Source organism: Oncorhynchus nerka, linkage group LG13 (assembly GCF_034236695.1).
Source record: "Oncorhynchus nerka isolate Pitt River linkage group LG13, Oner_Uvic_2.0, whole genome shotgun sequence".
Taxonomy (NCBI): domain Eukaryota; kingdom Metazoa; phylum Chordata; class Actinopteri; order Salmoniformes; family Salmonidae; genus Oncorhynchus; species Oncorhynchus nerka.
Genome location: NC_088408.1, coordinates 37,957,651 through 37,985,356, shown reverse-complemented (window position 1 = coordinate 37,985,356; position 27,706 = coordinate 37,957,651). Strand labels below are relative to the sequence as shown.

At 43.0% G+C, this 27,706-nt stretch overlaps 1 protein-coding gene across 1 annotated transcript; it reads left to right on the top strand.

Moving 5' to 3' along the window:
- Positions 1 to 4,295: 4,295 nt before the first annotated feature.
- On the top strand, positions 4,296 to 24,583 carry si:dkey-119m7.4 (uncharacterized protein LOC560629 homolog). Its single transcript, XM_029676989.2, has 10 exons — positions 4,296 to 4,802; positions 18,117 to 18,220; positions 18,737 to 18,891; positions 19,109 to 19,277; positions 19,691 to 19,814; positions 20,121 to 20,227; positions 21,049 to 21,260; positions 21,824 to 21,932; positions 22,637 to 22,849; positions 23,393 to 24,583. Exons 1-10 carry the CDS (start codon positions 4,395 to 4,397, stop codon positions 23,478 to 23,480), a joined length of 1,689 nt encoding a protein of 562 aa, XP_029532849.1. The 5' UTR covers positions 4,296 to 4,394; the 3' UTR covers positions 23,481 to 24,583.
- The last annotated feature ends 3,123 nt before the right edge of the window (positions 24,584 to 27,706 follow it).

Sequence of the window (27,706 nt, the reverse complement as noted above, 5' to 3'; positions counted from 1 at the left end):
TTGATGGTTTGTAAACAAATGTATTATTTTATGGATATGACATACACTTACATCAGGGATGGGCAACGTTGATGGGGGTGGGGACCACAAAAAATCTGAACTCATCATGGAGGGCCATAGTGTCTCACGGGTCTGTGTACCCACATCTACACCCACACCCACACATGTAGTAGAGAGTAATGGTTGCAGTTTTTAATATGATATCTGTGGGAGAGGGGCGGACCCCGGTCGTTAATTCAACCATGATTACTATAAGTTTAGATAGCTGGCCGCTACACTAATTTACCTATCTAAAAAAGGTTAGCTGACATGGGCTAATTTAGTGACTGTCAGTGACTGACATCACAAGAGAAAAAATGCCAATGCAGAAGCAAAGTTTGATATTGCACCTTGTGCATTCTACTATTCTAACCCTCAAAAACATATATATATTTTTTCTTTGGAAATTGATCCGCGGGCTATTCCTGATTTACATTATTATTTGTTATCCTTGAAACACACCATTCAAAGAATCTGCATTAAACCTAATATCAGACTACAGCAGATTACAGCCCACTGCCTAGTGCCCACCACGTCAAGTCTGTGACAGCCATTTGCCATTCCCTGGCCCGCCTGTTTTCCACTTTACTAAGGTTTTTATTCCTGTCCGGTGATATCATGCCGTTGCCTGCATTATCCAGCCCACTCTAAGATGTAGTTTCCATTATGAAATCCCCACTTTAGCCTTGAACAACTGGCAGAATGTTCCGCTCCTCTCCATGATAGATGCAGGAGGGAGGCCGCTTACTTCTATCCACCCGCTTCCAGAGCCAGTTTTTTATCCAACCAGAGACTGGGCTGACTGAAGCTCGGAGGTGGCAAGGGACACGCGCACCGACGAGATGCCGCACCCGACGGAGTAAGAAGAAACTACTACCAAAGGCAGAGGGACCCACGGGACTGAGTGTCTTCAATTTATCAAGCAAGATATTGAGCCCTGCCCATGTCTCCTTGCTTAGTAAAGGATTACATTTTGTGCCTACAACTCAGTGCAACGATTTCGATGTTAAGGTAGACATGTTTAAGTGTGTTTAAGTTTTTAATAAAACATTTTAATAAAACAACACGTTTAAGGGGAATACGTTAGCTCCCCTAATCGTGATATTTCCACTGAACATGTAGGTTCCGGACGTCACCTGCACATACCCCGACTCCTTTTAGAAGTATGAGTTATTTTGCATCTTCATTACAATCGCAATCACTCTATTGAGACATTTTGCAGACTCGTTGAATAATATGTTGTTCATCTCCTTAAGAACAAACAGGAGTACATATCTTTCCATAATTTACCTAAGGATGAAAAACAAGTTTTGCTTGATTTACAATCCGATGCGTCAGTCCTTAACTGCCCTGTTGGTAAGGGTGGGTCGGTTGTACTCTTGGATAGGACTGTTTATGTAAATGAGTGTCATAGACAACTGCTTGACAACACCTTTTACAAGAAACTCAGAAGGGACCCTGCTGCCAAATTTCAGAACACTATCTTTACTGTCCTAGATGGGTATTTAAGTTCTGGTCAAATATCCCAAAAATAATATGACTTTTTGGCTATTCAACACCCTAAAATTGCTACTTTCTATACTTTGCCGAAATTACACAAGAATGTTACAAAACTTCCAGGGCGCCCTATTGTAGCGGGCATTGATGCAGTAACGGCCCCTCTATCGACTTTTTTTATTAGACCACTCGTAGAACACCTCCCTGCATTTGTAAAGGACACCAGCATTATGATCTCTTTTGATCCTCTCCCTGATAATACTTTGTTAGTTACTTTTGACGTTGAGTTGTTATACATAAATATTCCACACGAGGGCGGTATTGAAGCTATTGAACATTTTCTTCTGCAACGTGACCCTAATGAACTATCTTCCAGTGCATGCATTATAACATTGGCTGAAATAGTATTCACACACACAACCACTTAATGTTTCTAAATTATTTCTTTATTCAGATGAAGGGTACTGCCATGGGATCCCCCATGTCTCCTAACTATGCTAATTTGTATGTGGGTTACATGGAAAAACAGTCCATTTTCAACCCTCTCAAAAACGTTTTCTTGCCTGACATCATTATTTGGAAACGGTATATTGATGATATTTTTGTTCTATGGAGGGGTGATGCAAAACAGCTCCAGGCATTCCATGCTTTTCTTAACCTGTTCTGAGCATCTGAGATTTACTATGCAATCTGACACACATCAAATCAGTTTCCTTGAACTTCTGATCTTGTGTGAGGATAACGTTCTATACACTGATCTTTACAGGAAGTCTACTGATCGTTTGTTGAGGGCTGATAGTTGTCACCCGCTTCCCTTCAAAAAACAGTTTGCCCTACAGCCAATTCTGTCGAATCAAAAGAATTTGCACAAAACAATCCGATCTCGACAGAAATATGGCTGAGACGCAAAGAAAATTCAAGGAGAGGGGGTACAAAAATGGTCAGATTAATACTGCCATTGAGAACATTCAAAACAAACCGAGACAGGATCTTTTTCAAGGTCAGTCTCGCAAAAAGACTACCCTCTATTCAAAGTCCTCTGAACAAATTAAGGGAATCGTTCACAAACATTGGCACATTCTAAGATCCGATGACAGTATCGGTAATGTGTTTTCTGACCCTCCCTTGATCATATTCTCGCAGGGCAGAAACCTCAGATATCAACTGGTAAACTCTGATTTACCACCCCAAGATATCCCTGCACAACGTGTATTTGTGCCCCAACTGGATGGAAACTACAAGTGTAATAGCTGTGCTCAATGTAATGGCACTTATAAATGTAGATCCTTCAAACAGGGAAACAGATCCCAATCAAAGGTGTTATCACGTGCTCCACGAAGACAGTTATTTATCTTATAACTTGTCCTTGTGGTAAAAATGAATCTCGGACCATCGTAGCACCATTAGGTGCAAAAACTCAACTTACCCAATTGCGGCCCACTTTTTGGAAGCAAACTATTCGATCTCATCCCTATGTTATATCGGCATCAAACTAGGAGAGAGGGTGACCTCGACAATTTATTGTTAAAACGAGGTGTTGCCTGGATCTTTAATTTAAAGACTCTTGCTCCCTTCGGTCTCAACGTAGCCATTCTTGTGATTTTGCTATTGTAAATGTTTGTTGGCTTACGTAGCCAAATTGTATCTATGATAGTATGCTATATAAACACCATATTAACCGGCTCCCCTTTCATTTTTCAAGTGTTCTACTCCGCTAGCTATCATTCTAAAGAAAGCATTTGCCCTTTATGGAACTACACATTAATTTGGATCATTATCAGGGAGAAACAATTGACAAACTAATTGTTTCTCATTGGCTTCCTGTTCTCCCAACACTGCCATTCACAGGATCTATTGCATAGACGCTGTCTTCATGTCACTCCAGAAACACAGGAAATCTTCACATGCTAGTTTCACATGTGAGTCTGAGGAATACGATCATGTTAGTCAGTGGCAGTCATTTCAACATCCAGACATGATTGAGTTCCTCCCTAGTTGAGAGCGATGGGCTGTGGCTCATTGGGAGAAAAGAGCGCTCACCATGTTCAAACATGTGACACCACAACAGGGGAAAAGATGAAATGATAAGAGCCAGGGAAAATGGGTAGTCATGGAGTTGCCAGAGTACACGCCTTTCATTTGTGTCATGTACAAGTCCCCTGCCATGGTATTTATCTGCTGCTTTTGTATGGCCAGCTTAGCCCCAGCCACCTCTCCCCTGTTGGCATCCCCATGCCAGATGAATGATTGGGTGCCAGAGAGAATTTGCATTTCTTTAGAACTGGGGGCATTTGGTGGTGTTTTGCAACTGTGGTGTCTCAGGGGACAGGCAAGTGGATTTACAGCTTAGCAATATTCCCACGTCATTGTTGGGAATCTGATTGTTGTAAACGTAATGTAAAGCAAAAATACATGTACACACACACACTTTCTAAGGAGTTGTTTGCACGATAACTTTTGGCTTGCGTTGACTTTTATTGTACTTCCCTCTTGAAATTTGAGTCCCTCTGATACATTTGACAATTAGCCTTCACTTTATGTCTGTATGTTGTGTTATGGGCTTCTATATGACTTATTACCACTGTTTCCATAATATAAGATTCTCACCATGCAAATAAACAGAGCGAGAGGGAGAGCGAGCGAATGCAGTCACTCAGCTATCACAAAGAGCAACTCCTCCTTCTGAGCTTGGACTCCACCCCATGATCTAGTTCCCTCTCCCCCTGCAGATGACAGTTATATTTACCCTGCTAGTGAAGGGCTGCGGGTTCACAACACCGCAGACGACAGCAACAGCCTGCCTACTTCTTGTATCCGTGGTGATACGTTAGGGTAAGGTCTGCATTGGAATAGCAGCCATGGAAAGAAGCATGAATTTTGATGAGATTCTTTCTCATATTGGGGGCTTTGGCAAGTTCCAGAAGAGCCTGTATGTGTGGATTTGCCTCCCGCAGATCCTGCTGGCGTTCCACATGCTGATATCCATATTCACAGGGGCCGTCCCCCCTCATCTCTGTCGCTCCACCAACACCACCTGGCCCTTGACCGCCAGCTCAGACCCTCCCAATTTCAACTTCAGCCTGGTGACCGGCCCAGAAGGTGACCCAGGCCGGTCCTGCTCTGCCCCTGGGGGGATCCCTGGCACCCCGCTGGCCCAGCTGAATCACAGCACTGCCCTGGCCCTTAGTGACAGCCACGCCACTGAGGGTTGCCAAGGGGGATGGGAATTCAGCAAGGAGACCTTCCACAGCACCGTGGCAACCGAGGTGAGTAAGAGACACGGCAGGAAAATGGACGTGGCAGACTCTCTCTCCTTCTGGGGGGTTCAAATGTGATGAACACCTTCTGGTCACACATTCTCACATGAATTGAAGCCATTCTGCAGTTGGTTATGTGGAACTCATTTTTACAGCTATGTAACTGTGTAGTGGTGGTGATATCTGAACCTGATCTAGACTCCTGTGGTGCAGGCATCCTCTCTCTCTCTCTTTTTTTTTCTCTCTCTCTCTCTCTCTCTCTCTCTCTCTCTCTCTAAAGCCTGGCCAGTGAAGTTCATTCCCTCCATAACCCATTAGTAAACAGTATGTGGATCAGGGTTGGATGTGGGGATACTTGAATTATCTGATTGGGTCTAGTGCATCTTGAGGGACTTTCACACAGTGACACTAAACGTAGTGGAATGGTCCCAGCCCGCAGAACATGTTGAAGGTTTTTGATTTACAAACACTGACCTAGGATTGCCTGTTCTTAATGTCTTAGTTTATTGTACTTAATTTTTTTGCTAGATATTGCTGCATTGTTGGGACGAGAAACATGAGCATGTCTAAACAATAGGATGTATGTCAACTCATGACCCGTTCGTTTACATTCCATGGGGTGTGGTTCCACCTCAAAAAGATTGACACCCACCATCTCAGATTCTTCTCAAATTGTAGTATAGAATTGAGATTCTATGAGGTTCTCTGAGATTCTTGGATTATTGCTTCCCTGTGTATCTTGTGATGTTTTGTTCACCTGTTCAGAGAAATTACCAATTGAAGTCACTTACATTATTTACGATAAATGAGTGTGAAAGTACCAGGTTTTGCCCACTATATCAAATCAAATGTTATTAGTCACATGCGCCGAATACAACAGGTGTAGACCTTACAGGGAAATGCTTACTTATGAGCCCCTAACCGACAGTGCAGTTTCCAAAAAATATGGAGTGCTGGTACACAGTCAATGTGCGGGGGGCACCGGTTAGTTGAGTTAGTATGTACATACAGGTAGAGTTAATTAAAGTGACTATGCATAGATGAAAACAGAGAGCGGTAGTGGTGTGGAGAGGGGAGGGGAGGGGGGGGGGGGTGATGTGATGTGAATAGTCTGGGTAGCCATTTGATTAGATGTTCAGGAGTCTTATGGCTTGGGGGTAGTAGCTGTTTATAAGCCTCCGGTAACGCGCTCCGGTAACGCTTGCCATGTGGTAGCAGATAGAACAGTCTATGACTAGGGTGGCTGGAGTCTTTGACAATTTTCAGGGCCTTCCTCTGACACCGCCTGGTATAGAGGTCCTGGATGGCAGGAAGCTTGGCCCCAGTGATGTACTGGGCAGTTCGCACTACCCTCTATAGTGCCTTGCGGTCGTAGGCCGAGCAGTTGCCATACCAGGCAGTGATGCAACCAGTCAGGATGCTCTCGATGGTGCAGCTGTAGAACCTTTTGACGATCTGAGGACCCATGCCAAATCTTTTCAGTCTCCTGAGGGGGATAGGTTTTGTTGTGCCCCCTTCACGACTGTCACGGTGTGCTTGGACCATGTTAGTTTGTTGGTGACGTGGACACCAAGGAACTTGAAGCTCTCAACTTGTTCCACTGCAGCCCCGTCAATGAGAATGGGGGCGTGCTTGGTCCTCTTTTTCCTTTAGTCCACAATAATCTCCTTTTTCTTGATCACATTGAGGGAGAGGTTGTTGTCCTGGCACCACACGGCCAGGTCTCTGACCTCCTCCCTATAGGCTTTCTCGTTGTTGTCGGTGATCAGGCCTACCACTGTTGTGTCATTGACAAATGCAATGATGGTGTTGGAGTCGTGCCTGGCCATGCAGTCATGAGTAAACAGGGAGTAGAGGAGGGGGCTGAGCACACATCGCTGAGGGGCCCATGTGATGAAGATCAGCTTGGCGGATGTGTTGTTACCTACCCTTACCACCTGGGAGGTGTTTAGTCCCAGGGTGAGCCATGACCAGCCTGGGACATGGCTACAGACATGAGTGCTATGGGTCGGTAGTCATTTAGGCAGGTTACCTTAGTGTTCTTGGGCACAGGCACTATGGTGGTCTGCTTAAAACATGTTGGTATTACAGACTCGGACAGGGAGAGGTTGAAAATGTCAGTGAAGACACTTGCTAGTTGGTCAGCGCATGCTCGCAGTACACATCCTGGTAATCCGTCTGGCCCTGCGGCCTTGTGAATGTTGACCTGTCTAAAGGTCTTACTCACATCGGCTGCGGAGGGCATGATCACACAGTCTTCCGGTACAGCTGGTGCTCTCATGCATGTTTCAGTGTTATTTGCCACGAAGCGAGCATAGAAGTAGTTTAGCTCGTCTGGTAGGCTCGTGTCACTGGGCAGCTCCCAGCTGTGCTTCCCTTTGTAGTCTGTAATGGTTTGCAGGCCCTGCCACATCCAACGAGCGTCGGAGCCGGTGTAGTACGACTCGATCTTAGTCCTGTATTGACGCTTTGCCTGTTTGATGGTTTGTCGGAAGGTATAGCGGGATTTATTATAAGCTTCTGGGTTAGAGTCCTGCTCCTTGAAAACGGCAGCTCTAGGCTTTAGCTCAGTGCGGATGCTGCCTGTAATCCATGGTTTCTGGTTGGGGTATATATGTACGGTCACTGTGGGGATGACGTCATCGATACACTTATTGATGAAGCCAATGACAGATGTGGTGTACTCCTCAATGCCATTGGAGATGCCACTGTCCCTGCTACTGCCATACCATTTTATCCAGCTGGTCTTGTGTTTAAATGGATTACAACATTTTCTTTGGAACTGTGGGTAGAAAACCTCATGATGAAAATAAAATGTGTGGTCATCCTCACAATTCAAGCCAGTCCTCCATGAAAGCAATTCAGTTTGTCCTTCTCTAAGGCTTAATCTGTGTCCAGGAAATGGCTGCTCTGTGTGTGGTTTATTCCCTTCACAAAATTTCTGGATTAGTTAAACCATTCTTGGTGAACAAGCAAACCATTAAACTACAGCAGTTCTAATGGTTTTAATGGTCTGGATATAGTCCCAAACACACACCCAGCAAGCACATAACGTTCTGAGAACCATATGTTTCTTAGAGCTTGGTGAGAGTGTGGTTGTCCTATGGTTATTTTGCATATAACCTTCCCACAACATTCTGGGAATTTTGCAGCATAGTTGCTTGGCTTTGGAACATTCTCAGCACATATTGAGGAACTATCCTCTATCTTGTTAAGTGTGTTGGCCACTAATTGGCCACACCTGATCTTAGTGAGTGCTAGTTTCCTTTGAAATGGGGTCTGTTTGAGTTGACCAAAATGAACAACTTTGTATGAATAAAAAAAAAACATGACATTTTAGCTTCATACTGGTCGGTGCAGTGAACTAATTCCATGGGTAGAGAACATAAGATAGTAGGTTCGAATTTCCCTGATGCCGTGCCACAAAAAAAAAGAAATGTGTTTGTTTGATTAATGCATAAGAAAATTAATTTATATGTGTCCTGTGCTTGGTGTTCTTAGCAGTTAACCTGTTTGGGCTAGGGGGCAGCATTTTCACTTTTGGATGAAAAGCGTGCCCAGAGTAAACTGCCTCCTACTCAGTCCCAGATGCTAATATATGCATATTATTAGTAGTATTGGATAGACACTCTGAAGTTTCTAAAACTGTTTGAATGATGTCTGTGAGTATAACAGAACTCATATGGCAGGCAAAAACCTGAGAAAAAATCCAAACAGGAAGTGGAAAATCTGAGGTTTGTCATTTTTTAAACTCAGCCCCTATTGAATATACAGTGGGATATTGGTTATGTTGCACTTCCTAAGGCTTCCACTAGATGTCAACCGTCTTTAGAACATTGCTTCTTGATGCTTCTACTATGAAGGGGGGCTGAATGAGAGGGGAATGAGTCAGAGGTCTGCCAGCAGTCACGAGCTCAGTCACGTGCATTCACATGAGAGGTAGCTCCCGTTCCATTGCTTTTCTACAGACAACGGAATTCTCCGGTTGGAACATTATTGAACATTTATGGTAAAAACATCCTAAAGATTGATTCTATACATAGTTTGATATGTTTCTACGACCAGTAATATAACTTTTTGGAATTTTCGTCCGACCTTTCCGCTGGAAGTTGCACGCGCGTTTCGATTTGTTTACCAAACGCCCTAACAAAAGGAGGTATATGGACATAAATTATGAACTTTATCGAACAAATCAAACATTTATTGTGGAACTGGGATTCCTGGGAGTGCATTCTGATGAAGATCAGTGAATAAATGAATATTTATAATGCTATTTCTGACTAATGTTGACTGCGCAACATGGCGGATATTTCTTTTGGCTGGTTTGGGCTCTGAGCTCCGTACTCAGATTATTGGATGGTATGCTTTTTCCGTAAAGTTTTTTGGAAATCTGACACAGAGGTTGCATTTGGGAGAAGTTTATCTAAAGTTCCATGCATAACACTTGAATTTTCGTCAACATTTATAATGAGTATTTCTGTGAATTGATGTGGCTCTGCAAAATCACCGCATGTTTTCGAACTACTGAACATAACACGCCAATGTAAAATTAGATTTTTGGATATAAATATGCACTTTATCAAACAAAACATACATGTATTGTGTAACATGAAGTCCTATGAGTGTCATCTGATGAAGATCATCAAAAGTGAGTGATTAATTTTATCTCTATTTGTGCTTTTTGTGACTCCTCTCTTTGGCTGGAAAAATTGATGGGTTTTTCTGTGACTTGGTGGTGACCTAACATAATCGTTTGTGGAGCTTTCTCTGTAAAACATTTTTGAAATCAGACACTGTGGCTGCATTAACGATAATTGTATATTTTTTTATTTTTTTTATTTAAAGTTTTATTAAGTTTTCTTGTTTTTCAATCAACCAACAAAACACATTCCACATTCACAGATGTGACAGGCTTTAAAAAAATAAAAAGTCAAAAAATAATAATACATTTGAAAAAATAAAAATACAATTAAAATGAATGATAAAGTCAAATAAAAGCATTTATTTTTCTTAATCTATATATTTTCCTTGGTACATATATATATACATACATACATACATACGTACATACATACACACATATACATACACACACACACATACGCACACGTACTCAAAAACTAAATTAAAATAAAAACACACAAAAAAAACATATAACACTTGCAGCAGCACTATCAAGGTTCTTATCAGCTATTTCAAGCATTCGCTGAGACGACGGGCCAATAATTTGTTTTTAGGTTTTACAGTACCTTACACAACATGTATCTGCGCATTTCCCTAGTCACCCCGTTCACTCTGTCCAGTTTGAAATATAGTTGAATAGTGGAGACCAGAGTCTATCAAACTTGGGCTGTCTCTTGTGGAGGTCATAAGTGAGCTTTTCAAGAGGAAGAAAGTCCACAATCTGGTCAATCCACATTTTAAATGTAGGAGGGGTATTAGAGGCCCACAATAGAAGAATACATTTCTTAGCAAAGTATGTAATAGTCATAAGCAAATTTTCTCTGTCAGGATCAAGAACAAAGTCCTGCTGGGCATTAAGAAGATAGATACACGGGATCATATCAAACTGTACCTCTAGTATTTTCTGTGCAGCAGTATGTACAGATTGCCAGAAATCTCCCTACAGCTCCAAAATACATGCATATAGGTTCCACTTTCAGAGGTACATCTTTTACAGTTAGGAGACATATCTGTTTTCATTCTATGGAGTCTCAAAGGAGTATAATAAAATTTGTACAAAAATTTGTAATTAGATTCTTTCATTTTTACACTGGTAGAGGAGCAGTATACCCTGTCGCAAACCTCCGCCCATAAATCATCACTGATAGTCAGACCAAGGTCCTTTTCCCAGATTATTTTCAAAGGAGTAAAGGAGGAGCTTCCTTTCTCAGAAAGGAGTCTATAGATGTAAGATATTTTGCCTTTAATGGATTGTGCTGTGACAAGAAGGGTTTCAACTTCATTCAACTGAGTTCTAAACCTCCTCTTGGAGGTAAATGAGGAAATTATTACTAATTTGAAGATATTTTTTTTTTAAAATGGGATCTTGGCACATCGAATTCACTGCAGAGCTCTTGAAAGGAATTCAGTGTAGTGGTTTTCTGATGAAATAGGTCTGAAAAGGTCCTGATTCCTAGAGTATGCCAAAGATTAAAGTTGGCATCCCTCAGGGCTTTTGGCAAGTCTGGGTTGCCTACTATAGGCGAGTGAGAACATATTTGGGAGGAAATGCCCAGGTATTTCTTACAGTCCCTCCACGCTAGTAGGGTGCTGTAAATCACAAAGGTTTTGGCTATGTTGCCCAATTCACTAAAGTTATTAATGAATATAATTGAGCTTAAGGGCAATGAACCACAGGATTGGGCTTCTATCTGAATCCACGTTGACTCTTGTCTGTTTGTGATCCATGTTAGCATGTTGCGGATTTGGGCAGACCAGTAGTACAATTGAAGGGAGGGAAGGGCAAGACCACCTTTAGATTCAGGTTTTGATAAAGTGGAAAACTTGATCCAAGGTTTTTTATTGCCCCATATAAATTTGGTGATGCTTTGGTTAGTTGTTTTGAAGAAGGAAACTGGGAGATAGCATGGGAGCATCTGAAATAAGTAGTTCAGTCTAGGGAGGACGTTCATACGGATTACATTAATTCTTCCTACTAAGCTAATTGGGAGGGAGATCCAGGAGTGGAAGATAATTTTCCTTAAAAAGGCTATTCAGATCTGGTGTTATGAAGATCCCGAGGTATTGAAACCCCTGTGTTTTCCATTGGAAAGGACGTGTCTTCATAGAGCTGGTGAGTGTAATATTGAGAGGGCAGACAGTGGATTTGTTCAAATTGATCTTATAACCTGAAAACTTGCCATACTGAGCAATTGTGTCTAAAATGAGAGGGAGGGATTTCTCAGGGTTGGATATGTAGAGCAAGACATCATCCGCGTAAAGCGAAATCTTGTGCTGCAGGCCACCTGCAGAAACACCCATAATACTTGGGATTGCTCCTTATCAGCTCTGCCAGAGGCTCCGCCCCCAACAAGTAGAGCAGCGGGGATAGCGAGCACCATTGTCTTGTGCCCCGTTCCAGAGGGAATCTGTCAGAGTTCAGTCCATTAGTAGTCACCATGGCATTTGGATGAGAGTATAGTGATTTGATCCATTTAATAAAATTTGGGCCCATATTGAACTTTTCTAAGACTGAAAACAGAAAGCTCCACTCCATCCTGTCAAACGCCTTCTCAGCATCCAGTGAAGCCAGCAGGACAGGGGTCTTCTGTGCGTTTACTTGATCAATAATATCAAAAAGACGGCAAATGTTATCAGAAGAGTATCTGTCTCTAATAAATCCAGTTTGGTCCGCTTTTATTATTTTGGGAAGAAGAGTGTTTAGTCTTTTGGCGAGCAATTTGGTAATTATTTTATAGTTGAAATCCAACAAGCTTATGGGCCAGAAGGACGAGCAGGATAGGGGGTCCTTGTCCTTTTTTAGCAACACTGTAATGCGAGCTGTGTGCATTGAGTCTGGGAAAACTCAGTTTTTGCAAAAATCCTCCAGCATTGGCATGAAGATAGGGCTGAGCTGGGGCCAAAAAGCTTTGTAGAACTCTCTGGGGAATCCATCTGGGCCTGGGGACTTATTAGGTGGCATGGAGGTAATTGCCTCCAGGATCTCCTCAGGAGTGAAGGGGGAGTTGAGATCTTCCTGGTCGGTCTCTGATAGTTTAGGTAGCGAGATTCCCTCTAGGAAAGAGTGGAGTTCTGCCTCCGTGTGTTTTCTCTCAGAGGTATATAGTTTGCAGTAAAAATCATGAAAAGTTCAATTGATCTTTTTTGGGTCATTTGATCGTCCTCTGCTGTTCGGATAGCCATGATTGTACGCTCTGACTGCTCCTTTTTTAATTGGTAAGCAAGCAATCTACTGGGCCTATTGCTATACTCATGGTATTTCTGTTTAGTAAAGAAAACTTTTTTTTTATCTCCCGAGTGTAGTCCAAATTCAGTTTGGCTTTGGCTGCTTTAAGATGACTCCAGGAGGTGCTGTCTAGGGATTGTTTATGTATTTTTTCACAGCATTCCAGCTCCCTCTCAAGGTCTAGCCTGTGTGCTTCCATTGTTTTTTTCTTAGAGGAAGCATATGCAATTAGATGACCTCTTAGTGTGGCTTTAGCAGCGTCCCACATTGTGGCCGGAGAAACAGGAGAATCTTTATTGTCTTGTGTGTAGTTGTCTATCCAGGTAGTTACCAATGTATGGAACTCGTCATTTGATAGCATGGAGGTGTTGAATTTCCAGCTCTTTGACCTCTGGGATGTTTTTGCAGAGGTCAAAGCGGAGGTGGACAAAGGCGTGATCTGAAAGTGCTATGGGTCCGATTGTACAAGTGGCTGAATTTATGAAACTCTTTGGGATAAAAATGTAATCTATACGGGAGTAGGTGTTATGGACATTAGAGTAGTATGTATAGTCCATAGATGAGCTATTATTCTCTCTCCAGATATCTATCAGTCCCATCTCTTTAGTAAGAGAGTTCAACATCTTTTCAGATCTAGGATTTGTGGTGGGGACTTGAGATGATTTGTCTAGGGTTGGGTTAAGGGTACAATTAAAATCTCCGGCCACCACGCCAAAGGAGACACAATGCTCATTGAACAGGGTTATAATTTTTGACATGAAGGCAGGCGTATCTGTGTTAGGGGCGTATATGTTTAATATAGTAATTGGTTGACCATATAGTGACCCAGTTATCAAAATAAATCTCCCCTCCGGATCAGATATGATTTTGTCAATTATGAATGGAACATTGTTATGGATAAGTATGGCTGTGCCTCTACTGTTTGATTTGAAAGATGAGAAATACACCTGTCCCACCCAAGCTCTGCGGAGTTTGGCATGTTCAGCATCACAGAGGTGTGTCTCTTGTAATAGAGCGATGTCTGCTTTTTCCTTTTTTAGAGCACATAGTATCTTTTTTCGTTTTATTGCATGCCCTAGACCATGGCAGTTCCATGTCAATAGATTTAAGGTACTAGTCATCGTCATCAGGCAGTAATCGAACTTTAGTGCAAGTCATTGCTGGGTAAAAGTGGATAGTAATTACAGCTGCGTTCACATAAAAGGAAAATAAATGGTTTACATAAAATAATAATCTCTGAACACCCCAGCCGAGTTCCCAAACAACTCGACACATCCCGTTGGATCTATTACCCCCCCGCTCAGTCTCAATTCTGTGTTCCGAATAAAACAAAAACCGGGAACAGTTAGCAACGCACAACGTCTCCCTCTCCCCACCAAAGAAATGCCTCATCCTCTCCACCCCGCATTGAGTAAATAACACAGTTGCCCTCGTCCAGACCACAGTAAAAGAGGGGAGAAAAATAAAATCAATAGCCCAGCCTACATATACCTCCCCCAAGGGACATAGGGAACCCCAGGTAATAATAGCAAAAAAAAAAAATGGGAAATAAAAGTAGGCTGAAACATTAGTAGGCCTAGGTTAGGCTATACAGCCCATCCCTCTCAGTTAAAGGAAAATAAATATAAATTGGATGGCTATAATGACATTTAGGGGGTGGGTCTCTGGATATCGGCTATATGTCGTCATACCTCCTTTAGTAATGGCATTAATCGCATTTAGTCATTGGTCTGTTTCTCATTGGCCAGGATTGTCTTTCAAAAAACGTTTTGCCTCTTCGGGAGTTTTGAAGTGTCGCAAGGCTCATTGGTGAAGAATCCTGAGCTCGTTTGGGTATTTGAATCCCCTGAAGATGCCTCGGTCAATGGAGTATTTCTTCACTTCGTCAAATTCTCGGCGCTTTCGGCGTATTCCAGCTGACAGGTCCTGGTGTAAAGCGAGTTTGGCGTTTCCCACTGTGATGGTGTTGCTTTTCGCCGCCTGTAGGACTCGTTCCTTGTCGGTGAATCTCAGGAAACGTATGGTGATTGGGCGCGGTGGTTGTCTGGCTGCAGGTGGGGGCCTCAGTGCTCGGTGAGCTCTCTCGAGTTCTATGGGCCTGTCGGTGGACATGTGGAGCCACTCGGGAAGTCTGTCTTGTAGGTAGCGGATCAGTGGCATGTTTCCCTCTTCTTTTTCGCCCAGATTGAATAGAACACAATTATTCCTTCGCCCCCTGTTTTCCAGGTCCTCTGTTTTCTCTTCCAGATGCTCGATTTTCTTTTTAGCATATGCTATTGTTTCCATGGCATCTGTCAATAAGTTTACCATGGATAGGATTCGCCCCTCTGCCTCCTCCAGGCGCCCCGCGTTTATGGTTATCTTGTTGTTGATGTCAGGCAAAGCGTTTTCCAGGATTGTCACCTTGCCCCTTATCGCACTGAGCTGAGAGTTAATGGCATCTAATTTGGTGTTTAGTTCTGTACGTTGGGATCTCAACTCAGAAAGGATGTCTTCGACAGAGTGCGAGGTTGGCATTCGTTGTGCCTCGTGGGGGAGCGGGTTCTCTTGCTCCTGGCTAATAGCGCTAGTTTTTTCTGAAGCTAGCTTCTTCTTGGAGGCCTTTTCCGTCGCTAATACTCGAGTCCGGGTAAAAAATGTCACCTGTAGTGTCGCCTTTTGTAGCCGCCATGACTTTTTCTTACTAAAGCTAAATGAGTTTGAACTTGGAGTGGAGGTAGGAATTGGAAACTACTTGTGCGGAGCTCTTAGTTCATGCGGCCATCTCGTTCAAGGGTCACGTGATCCCATAATTTTATCTTTAAAATGGTGCCTAATACTTGTATGTTGAGAAATTTGATTTATGAGATTTCTAAGAAACCTTAAAAATAACCTATCATTTCTGTTCTCAGAACGTTAATAAAACCTCACAGGAAGCCTGCAGGCTGACTTCGGTCGTCAGTTGAATGGTGTTTCCTCCGACACTTTGGTGCGGCTGGCTTCCGGGTTAAGTGAGCTGGTGTTAAGAAGCGTGGTTTGGCGAGTCATGTTTCGGAGGACGCATGACTCGACCTTTGCCTCTGCCGAGCCTGTTGGGGAGTTGAAGCGAAGAGACAAGGAAGCATTCAGACTGACTTTGGTTGTCAGTTGAACAGTGTTTCCTCCGGCACATTGGTGCGGCTGGCTTCTGAGCCCGTTGGGGAGTTGCAGCAATGAGACAAGATCGTAATCAGGAAATTGGGGAGAAAAAGGCAATATTTGTTGTTTATTTTTTAAAATCCTCACATGAAAACTTTTAAGGAACTATAGTAAAACATTCTCAGAACCTCCCTGCAACTAAAAATGTACCTTTCCAAAAGCGGCAAAATGTTATCTTCCCTTCTCGGAACGTTTAAAAAAACGTTCAGTTGTGCCGGTCAGGAAACTTGGCTTCGTTCCCAGAACCAATGGGAAACCAAAAACGTATGTTCCCACAACTTCCAAGGGTTGGCTTTAATGTTAAATGTCACCAATCACATTACATATACACTACCGTTCAAAAGTTTGGGGTCACTTAGAAATGTCATTGTTTTTGAAAGAAAAGCACATTTTTTTGTACATTAAAATAATATCAAATTGATCAGAAATACAGTGTAGACCAATCAATCAAACAATCAAATTGATTTATAAAGCTCTTCTTGCATCAGCTGATGTCACAAAGTGCTGTTCAGAAACCCAGCCTAAAACCTCAAACAGCAAGCATTGCAGGTGTAGAATCACGGTGGCTAGGAAAAACTCCCTAGAAAGGCCAGAACCTAGGAAGAAACCTAGAGAGGAACCAGGCTATGAGGGGTGGCCAGTCCGCTTCTGGCTGTGCCGGGTGGAGATTTTAACACAACATGGCCAAGATGTTCAAATGTTCATAGATGACCAGCAGGGTCAAATAATAATCACAGTGGTTGTTGAGGGTGCAAAAGCGCTAGTTGACTTTTCATAGCGGATCATTCAGAGTATCTCTACCGCTCCTGCTGTCTCTAGAGAGTTGAAAACAGCAGGTCTGAGACTGGTGGCACGTCCGGTGAACAGGTCAGGGTTCCATAGCCGCAGGCAAAACAGTTGAAACTGGAGCAGCAGCACAGCCAGGTGGCCTGGGGACAGCAAGGAGTCATCAGGCCAGGTAGTCCTGAGGCATGGTCCTAGACATTGTTAATGTTGTAAATGACTATTGTAGCTGGAAACGGCAGAGTTTTTATGGAATATCTACATAGGCGTACAGAGGCCCATTATCCGCAACCATCACTCCTGTGTTCCAATGGTATGTTGCGTTAGCTAATCCAAGTTTATCATTTTAAAAGGCTAATTGATCATTAGAAAACCCTTTTGCAGTTATGGTAGCACAGCTGAACACTGTACTGATTAAAGAAGTAATAAAACTGGACTTCTTTAGACTAGTTGAGTATCTGGAGCATCAGCATTTGTATGTTCGCCTCACAAGTCCTCAACTGGTAGCTTCATTAACTAGTACCTGCAAAACACCAGTCTCAACGTCAACAGTGAAAAGGCGACTCCGGGATGCTGGCCTTCTAGGCCTCCCACTCCTCTTTCTATTCTGGTTAGATCCAGTTTGCTCTGTTCTGTGAAGGGAGTAGTACACAGCATTGTATGAGATCTTCAGTTTCTTGGCAATTTCTCGCATGGAATAGCCTTCATTTCTCAGAACAAGAATAGACTGACGAGTTTCAGAAGAAAGTTCTTTGTTTCTGGCCATTTTGAGCCTGTAATCGAACCCACAAATGCTGATGCTCAAGATACTCAACTAGTCTAAAGAAGGACAGTTTTATTGCTTCTTTAATCAGTACAACAGTTTCACGCTGTGCTAACATGATTGCAATAGGGTACCTTGTACTTTCACACACATTTTTGGTAAAGAAATGCAAACTAGGGACTCCAATGGCTAACTTCTCTGAACAAGTGGTGAAAAACATCAGATTCACAGGGAATACATTACTTAGGATGAAGAAGCAATACTCCAAGCTGCAGCTCCCTACTACTTGTCAGACATAGAGAACTGATACTGTACACTGGTTGTAGGGGTGAGATTGGTGGTGGGTGCGTCAGTGGCTTTTGACCCTTTTATTTGATTTTCAACTAAATAATGTTGCCGGAACGCTAATCTTATCGATTTGTAAATACAGACAAGATTTCAGAACAATCTGAGATGGTGGGTGTAATGGCATGCTGATATTACATGGAACGACTCATCTGTTATTATTGATGTGAGAGCCATGACGGACACTTAGATGTAATCTGTTGAGAAGCATGTGCTCATAGGCTTCTATAGCTCATGGGCAAAATATTTGGACACCACAGTCAAAATACAGTTACAGGGCTGTGCAATTGGTGCTTGCCAATATGACGTAGCTTTTCAACTAATTTGAACCCTCTGTCCTTGACAGTGGGATCTGGTGTGTGACCACGCCAATCTAAACAATGTTGGTTCCTCAATCTACATGTTTGGTCTTCTGGTTGGCGCTGTGCTGTTTGGTTTCTTAGCTGATAAGTACGTATAAAACAACTGTGCATTTTCCACCATGTGTTTAAAAAAACTCTCATTTAGCCTGATGATCTATGAGACATGTATTCTAGGTAGGTCACAAACTTAATGCAGGGTCATGCTAAACGAAACTCACACAAACTCAGTCCCACTTTAGGTGAAGTAAAACATAAATTGAGCTCAATGAACGCTTTGCAGCTTGTATTGATATTTACATTTGCTGGCACATTTTATTTGTGTAACTCGGAATATTTATAGAAAGTACACAGAGAAATGTCTGCACAGACTATTTTCAGTAGTAGCAGTCATATTCAGAGCTCTTGTAGGCCAGCCAAGTCAAAAGCATTTGACGCATTTTAACACGGGATATTAAAGAGTGCATCTAATTTGCAGCACTTTCCCCACTCCCTATCAGTCCAATTCATTCTCAACACACCCGTACAGTACCGTGAGTGAGTACACCTCAAGTGAAACAGTTTATAGTCATTTAAACAGGTATAATCCCCCTCTTTCTTGTTTCAGGTATGGACGCAGGAACATAATCCTGGTTGGTTTGACTATCCAGTCAACCTGTGGGGTCGGAGCTGCGTTTGCCCCAAATTTCTACGTGTATGTTTTCCTGCGCTTTGTTGTTGGAACCACTATTTCTGCTGTCATCATGAACGCATTTGTTTTAGGTCAGTCTCCTTCTCTCTCTCTCTCTCTCTCTCTCTCTCTCTCTCTCTCTCTCTCTCTCTCTCCTCTCTCTCTCTCTCTCTCTCTCTCTCTCTCTCTCTCTTACACACTCACAAACACGCACATACAGTAAATATTCATAAAGTTATTGACTTGTGATCTTAGCAAGATGAAGATGAAGTTTTCTACTCTCTATATTGATTTGTTTGTGGCCCAAAGGCACAGAGTGGACAGGATCAAAGCACCGCATGCTAGCTGGGATCATCACCGACTACTTCTTTGGGTTTGGCTACATCATCCTGGCAGGCCTGGCCTACCTCATCCGAGACTGGCGTAAACTCCAGCTGGCCATCTCAGCACCAGGCTTCCTCTTCATCTTCTACATTTGGTGAGTCACTGGCCAGCTGCAGTATGCCTATAGCCTGGACTACAAACTGAATATCATCCACTTTCATTATCTTCAGTAAAATGAAAGGATCATTCAGTTTGGATTCCAGGCTAGCACGCCAACCCACTAAAGGAGAATTTCAAGGGAATGAAGAGGAACCCTTTTGTCTTCAATAATCCAAGCCAGATGGGTCATTACATGCCATTTGGGAATATCTAAGTATATCTAAATTGCACGATTGTGTGCATATTTTCCTTGATATTCTAGGACAAGTATTGGCCTACTTCCTACCTCATGGCTAAATGTAACTTCATGTTTATCTCTTGTTCCCATGGGGTCAAACTAATGCCCGTTGTCATATGTAATTGATTATGTGTGTGGCTCAAATGAACACCTCTCCTCTACCTTCTTAGGGTCCTACCAAAGTCGGCTCGGTGGCTGATGGCCAACCAGAGGTACGAGGAGGCCATGGATCTGGTCAGGAAAGCAGCTCTGATGAACGGCAAACCCCTGCGGGAGGACATAGAGATATGTCAGGTGTGATTTGTTGGTTATGTTGTTTTGTCCACAGGCTAATTGCTATAGAGGGAGATTCCAACAGCCTTGATAAAAAGCACTTGCAAAACAACACTTCTATACACAAGCAATGTTAAGAGCAATAGCGCTAAAGCCTGAGCATGTTAAATTGCTTTGCATGTTGTCCCTACACTGTAAGGCATACCGTGGGGGCATGAACATTATATAAATTTCATTGGTGTGCTTATCGCTTTGATGAGCTCATTCCTTTACTTATAACCATCACTGTGAAATGCTCATGGCTAATCTGCTCTTGTTATTTTCCAGGGGTACAAAGACATGGTGAAGATAGAGGAGAGGACAAAGCACACAGTCATTGACCTGGTCCGAACTCCAAAAATGAGGAGGAGCTCATTGATCATGTTTTACCTGTGGTGCGTGTCCTGCCATTCTTTTCACAGTTCACTAATTGCTTGTGAAGTTGACAGCGATTAAGGCTCAAATACAATCTGTCATCGAGGGAGAAACAGACATACAGTAGATCTTTGTCAGGACACATGCCTCTTGGGGGCAAACAAGAAATGTAACACATCATCAACTGTTTCAATTGGGCTTCTGCCAACCACTCACATCAGTCGAACACACTCTAATCTTCATCTCGTCTTTTCATTGTGGGTTGATCACTTGATGTGGTATGCCAATGGAGTTTGCAGAACTATTCACCGACCAAGCTTCTCAAGGCCTCCTTAGGTCACTGTGCTTGTTGAGTAAGCCATTCGAATTGCAGTGTGTCACTCACTGAGGTGACACTGGAGGATTAGTATTCGAATGTGAATACTTTACGTAGCTTACCAGGCCATGAGAAATGAGAAAAAAAAATTGCCAATAGACGTAAATGTTTCACTATTGTGAAATGTTGTGTTGTATTCCCTATCCAGTCCAAGTTAGAGGCGGCCTTCTTTGTCATTTTAGTCTTGTAGAAAAGTCCCTTGATTATGCCAGGGTTGTATTACCCTGTCTGTGGCTAGAGAGACAATGCTGCTTCCTCGACACTTTCTTCTCCTTTCCTATTCAATGCAACATTAACCTCTCATCTCTCGCCCTGTGTACTGTAGCTCCCTATTCTGCATGGTAGACTTGTTGCAAACCAGAGGAATAAGGAAGTCCTTGTTTCGCTGCTGTGACAGTAGTGTGTTATTAACCCCTTCTTTGCCTCATCAGTATTTCCCCTACCATTCCACCTCTGCCTGTCCAGGTTTGTCAACGTGCTGGTCTACTATGGCCTGTCCCTCAACATCTCTGACTTTGGGATGAGCATCTACCTGACCCAGCTGATCTTTGGCCTGGTGGAGATGCCTGCTCGCACCATCACTCTCTTCACCCTCAACCGCTCCAGGAGGGTATCCCAGATAGCCTTCCTCACTGTGGGAGGCCTAGCCTGCCTGCTCACTGTCTTCATTCCCGATGGTACGGAGCTTTCCAGAGAAAACTCTGCTGCCTTTAATGTGCCTTTTGAAGTATTGTTTATAAGCATCCTGAGGTACATGATCAGTTATAGTATCCCCCTGGCACTGAAAATACTCCAGTTGACTGAAGTTATTGACGTTGAATGATGCCGTAGTTGTGTTGTTTTATAGCCATGTTTATTAGGGTTTAGGTAGTGTCAATGGAAAGTCTTTGTGGCTTGGCACTTGGCTTCTGGTTGAAACTGAAAAAGGTATTCAAGGTATTCATCCACAATATGTATTTGTAGATACTGAGCGTAACCTCCTGGATGTAGAGTAAGAGTTGTTGAAGAACTCCCACCTGCGGCCCTCAGGGAAGTCATGCCAGTCTCACACTCGAGGCCACTTCCTTAGGTGTTTACGGTCTCCAGTTGGAATGCGGTGGATTGATCCACAGGGATGTAGACTTGAGCTGCAGGTGCTATGCATATACACAACACAGCTCTTTACCCCTTTAACGTCTAACCCCATCACTTCTCTCTCTCTCTCTCTCTCTCTCTCTCTCTCTCTCTCTCTCTCTCTCAGATCTCTCCATTATTAGAACAATCCTGGCCATGGTGGGAAAGTTTGGGATCACCGCCTCCCTGTCCATAGTCTACGTCTATTCAGCAGAGGTTTTCCCTACTGTCATAAGGTGAGCGTCTGGTCCATAGGGCTCCGGTCAAAAGTAGTGTTCTGCTGACAAATATGGACTGCTGTTGTCTGGGCGTGTTTCCAGCAGAGTCAAACAGGTGTAGATCATGAGGTCACAAAATGAGTCTAACCGCTACTCAGTCAATATCTCTGTGACCTTTCTTTTGTTGTGGAGAGGGGGCAGGGTAGCCTAGTGGTTAGAGCGTTGGACTAGTAACCGGAAGGTTGCAAGTTCAAATCCCTGAGCTGACAAGGTACAAATCTGTCATTCTGCCCCTGAACAGGCAGTTAACCCACTGTTCCTAGGCCGTCATTGAAAATAAGAATTTGTTCTTAACTGACTTGCCTAGTTAAATAAATTTAAAAAATTATTGAGCAAGATAACTGGCATCATTGTGTAACATAACTTGTTTCCCCCATTGCAATAGCCAACTTGGGCTCAGTAGATTTATGTTAGGGTCAGCGCAAGCTTCTGATAAGGTTTGAGACAACTACTCAAGGGGGTTTTGACTGTATTAACAATCTGTATTCTGTTTTCGATATGCAAAGTTATACATTTGCCTTGACGTAAACAATCACAGTAAGTACTGTAATTGCTTTGGGATGTTGGCGAGACTAATCTTGAGCCACAGTCTTTATTACAGCACTTTAAATATAACGTTGTGACGTTAGTTTGGCTGAACAAGTCTCCAATGTGATCCTCAGGCAGAGTGGGATCGGTATGGGCTCCATGTGTGCCCGGGCAGGGGGAGTCCTGGCCCCAATCATCTACCTGTTGAGGGGTGTCAGTAAGAAGGCTCCAATGGTTCTGTTTGGCCTGTGTACTCTGCTAGGGGCAGCCCTCACCCTGCTGTTGCCTGAGACAGTCCACCAGCCCCTGGCTGACAACATCCAGGATGTGGAGGGATCCAGCATCAGGTCTTTACCCTCTTTTGTCCACTGAAGGGGAAGAGAGAGGGAATATTCTATTACATAGTATTTAACACTTTCAATTCCTTAGTATTTATCTGTCAATATTATACTCTGGAGATACAGCCTTGAAACCAGGGATGAACATCTAAGCCTGGGTTAGTAGCCATTTCAACCTTTATTATTGTACTATACCTATTATTATAAACTGGGTGGTTCGAGCCCTGAATGCTGATTGGCTGACAGCTGTGGTATGTCAGACCGTATACCACGGGTATGACAAATGTTTTTTTTTACTGCTCTATTTACGTTGGTAACCAGTTTATAATAGCGATAAGGGACCTCAGCGTTTGTGGTATATGGCCAATATACCACAGTGCCTGGGCTGTGTCCAGGCACAGGTTGTGCCGGGATTAAGAACAGCCCTTAGCCGTGGTATATTGCCCATATACCACACCCCCTCGTGCCTTATTGCTTTATTACGGTGCTGAACTGGTGTTATCTTCATGTGATGTTAATAGTAATCCACGGATATCCCCTTGTCTCTTCTAGTGAGGACTCAGAGGAAGGGAACATGAAACCAGACCTCTATGAGGAATGTCCAACAAGGAACCCAGACATCATAAACGGAAGAACTTAGAGTGGGACAAGCCACCAGTCCGCACCGGATGACGTCTACGTGGAAAGACCATTAGCCCAAGGAACTCAACTGTGCATTGTAAGCTATCTGCTAAGAGCGCTTGAACATAGTTGTAGCTCGTATAGCTATTTCCTATTTCGTACATAAGACAATGATGTCACTTAACTGACATGTTTATACAGTTTTGCTTTATATTGCAAAAATGTTATTTTGTTGTGAAAAGATGTACAGTATATAGATTTTTATGGTGACTATCAGTTCATATATTGGTTGATAATGAAGTACAGTAGAAACAGTTCATTTATGCACCAAATATAATTTCTTAGCTTCTGTATACAATGAGTGTACAAAACATTAGGAACACCTGCTCTTTCCATGACAGACTGACCAAGTGAATCCAGGTGAAAGCCATATTGATGTCACCTGTTAAAACCACTTCAATCGGTGTAGATTAAGTGGAGGAGACAGGTTAAAGAAGGACTATGAAGCTTTGAGACAATTGAGACATGGATTGTGTATGTGTGTCATTCAGAGGTGAATAGGCAAGACAAAATATTTCAGTGCCTTTGAACTGGGTATGGTAGTAGGTGCCATCCAGCCACGCTTTTGACACCTTGGAGAGTCCTGGTCCTGACGAATTAAGGATGTTCTTAGGGGAAAAGGGGGAGCAAGTCAATATTAGGAATAGGATATTATAATGTTTTGAACACTCAGTGTATACTGTCATGGACACACCTTTGTGTGGTTCGAATAGCTTTGTGCTCTTTTTATCCAAATATTTTTCCTGGTGCTTCCTGAACCGGAACTCACTCCCCCGTCCCTTCCATGTCTGTTATCGAGTAGGTCTTCCTGAGTGCCTGTCCTATCAGTTTACACACCCCTACAGCACCGCTCATACCTAACAGGTTCACCTTGAGATATGAACTCAGTTCCAGCCAGCAAATGCCTCATCATGCATTGTGATTTCATATAAAGACCCAACTGTCCACACTGTGAAAGAGCAGAGAGAACCAATTATGCAAAATATCACACATATGCAAGTTGAATAGGGAACCATTTTTTCTATTTGATAATAAACTCTGTGAATTTTGTATTTGACACTCCTAACTCTGACTTTTAGACGTGAATGTGTTTGAAGTGGTTGATCCATGATCATGATGAGTCTTTCTGTGCAGTAAGTTTGACTCGTTCTCCAGCACAGCAAGGCTGCTCCCCGGAGTGTTTGTCAGATTACCATGTTGAAATACTAACCATCTGCGTGCGACCTTCTACCAGCCATGGAACCTCGAGGTCCCAGCGTCAACTCCGAGATGACCCAGTCACAGGTCTCTATATAGGGTCAGCAGATATGCTGTGGCGTCTGTGGCGAGCCCTAATACAAGACAAGGAAGCCATTGTACAAGAGAGGGATGGATGGACTGAATGAGGAACCGTCATGACAGTGCCCTCTCTTCAAACACGAAGTTTACATTTCACATTTCCATGACGTTATTAATACTTCTGCTGAAGGCTTTCATTCTGAGCGGTTACACTAAGTGTATGACGGAAAGCAGTGGAACGGCAGCACTAACAGCAGAGAAACAGATCCTAGTTTGTGATCTTCAACATTGGGTGGAGCAGGATAGAAAAAGTCATTTTAGGACTCTGTGGTTTGGGTTGGAACTTATCATTTGTTATTACAGTGAATGATTTGACAGGTCTGAATTGTTCCGTTGTCATTGTAAGGCTTAAGAGAGAAAAGCCACAAATTCTTGTTTTGGTTCTTGTTTTGGATGAAATACAGTGTTTGCCTTGCAGTCATGTAGGCTAACCCATATATGTTAAGTAACAGGAGTCAGGGCTCGTTGTGTTACTGATCACTGCCACTCTCTGGAGAAAAGTGGTACTTGCTTCTATTCTGACATCAGGTGCTGTATACAGTATAAGTACTGTAAGGAAGCACACGCATTATGATCACAGATATTATGTTACAATATGTGCATTACCTTTGTACTGTTCTGTGCAATCAGCACTTTTATACATACATACATACATACGTATGCGTTTCAGATTTACAGAACCAAAGTACGACTGGAAAATTGTATCCACGCTGTGAGGGGGGGAATTCAACTTAATTTATATAAGATAATTCTGTTTACACAATGTCCGCTATGCTGCGTGTCATTTCAAAAAGGCTTATAGCCAATGGTGAGGGGCAGCTAAGGGGTTGACTAGATGCCAGTGTTAATAGACTCCACCTCATTGTGGGGAACAACTGCAGGTTCTGTGCTCTCTGACTGACTGAGTAGCTGGCACAGGCATGTAGCATGGCTGTCAATGATTCACTGCTCATGGGGCATTAGAAAACAACTGGCATTTCAATTATTGCCATTTCAATTATAACAGAGGATTCTGAGAGGCAACAGCTGCAAGTACCCACTTGACCATCCCCCCCACGACACTGACATGCAGGGAGCTGTTCTACCCTTCTTTGTCTGTGAGAGCTTTGACTGAATATTTCATGGTTGTAGTGGCATTGTCTGTGGCAATGCATGTATGTAAAGTAGGCCTACTGTCGTTGTAAAACGTGATGTGAAAAGATCCATTGTTCGAAATTACAGAGAAGCTAGTCTGAAACGAGGGTCAAACTGTAGGCTAACCTCTCCATAGATTATCATGCCCACACTGGCATTTGCTATGGTATTATGCTGAGTCACGACTTCCGCCGGAGCTGGTCCCTCTCCTTGTTCGTTCGGCGGTCGAAGTCACCAAATTTCTAGCCATCGCTGATCCTCTTTTCATTTTCCTTTGGTCTTATCTTGTATCACACCTGGTTCCAATCCCATCAATAACATGTTGTGTATTTAACATTTACATTTACATTTAAGTCATTTAGCAGACGCTCTTATCCAGAGCGACTTACAAATTGGTGCATTCACCTTATGACATCCAGTGGAACAGTAGTGCATCTAAATCTTTTAAGGGGGGGGGGTGAGAGGGATTACTTTATCCTATCCTAGGTATTCCTTAAAGAGGTGGGGTTTCAGGTGTCTCCGGAAGGTGGTGATTGACTCCACTGTCCTGGCGTCGTGAGGGAGTTTGTTCCACCATTGGGGGGCCAGAGCAGCGAACAGTTTTGACTGGGCTGAGCGGGAACTGTACTTCCTCAGTGGTAGGGAGGTGAGCAGGCCAGAGGTGGATGAACGCAGTGCCCTTGTTTGGGTGTAGGGCCTGATCAGAGCCTGGAGGTACTGAGGTGCCGTTCCCCTCACAGCTCCGTAGGCAAGCAACATGGTCTTGTAGCGGATGCGAGCTTCAACTGGAAGCCAGTGGAGAGATTTAACCCTCTGTTCCCCCTCATGTCCTTGTCGTGATTGTTTGTTTGTAAGCTATGTGCAAGTTATGTTCTGGTGTGCGACGGGTTTTCTACCCACTTGTATTATTTTGTATATTTTGGTTTTCTGAATTTTTGAGCATTTATTAAACTGCTCTGTTTATACTAAGTTCGATCTCCTGCGCCTGACTCCCCTGCCACCAGTACGCACCCCGTTACACTGAGAATGTTTACACTAGGCCTATGCAATTACTTTCCAGACCCCTGTTTCTAGAATAAAGACATGAGATTGAAAACAGAAGTTTCACAAGTGTGACTACATTTCCATATCTGATCTCACTGATATTCGAATAATCCAGATCTAATCTCCTGAATTCTATCAAGGTATAATTAAGCGAAAAGGTATATATACTTATGTGATGAACGGGAATTTCTCTGGTTCATACTGTTGCCGTCATGACGCAAGTGGCACTATACCTCCCACGTTTCTAGTTTCACCAGCTGTTTCCAGCAACTGATACATTTTTATTTGCTTGTCATATTGGCCTTTTCTGCTAGCAACACACTATTTAGCTAGCTTCTAGCCTAGTGTTTGATATGCACTGTGATTTCCTCGTAATTAACCGTGTTGAGTGTTCTGATGAGAAGGCAAATTTGTCTATCCATGCCAGGCAAATTCAGGCATCATCACTCATTTGGATGTATCCAAATTATGTATCCAAATGTCAATAGAATACTGCTTAAACAAACTAGTTGGCTAGCTAGCAAGCAAGGGATAAAAAGGTTGCCACCGAGCATGGCAACGGAACATATAGAACAAACAACTGGGTTGTGTCCATAAACATAGAACCAATTGAACGAACGACTGGGTCGCATCTCTAGCAACCAAAAGATGAGAAAGTGTGAATTTGCT

Bases quoted from the DNA above. Each gene is read 5' to 3' on its own strand.
- si:dkey-119m7.4 (XM_029676989.2), top strand. From the start codon at position 4,395: ATGGAAAGAAGCATGAATTTTGATGAGATTCTTTCTCATATTGGGGGC. The intron at 21,261-21,823 runs GTACGGAGCTTT...TCTCTCTCTCAG, and splicing joins CACTGTCTTCATTCCCGATG to ATCTCTCCATTATTAGAACA. The intron at 21,933-22,636 runs GTGAGCGTCTGG...TGTGATCCTCAG, and splicing joins GTTTTCCCTACTGTCATAAG to GCAGAGTGGGATCGGTATGG.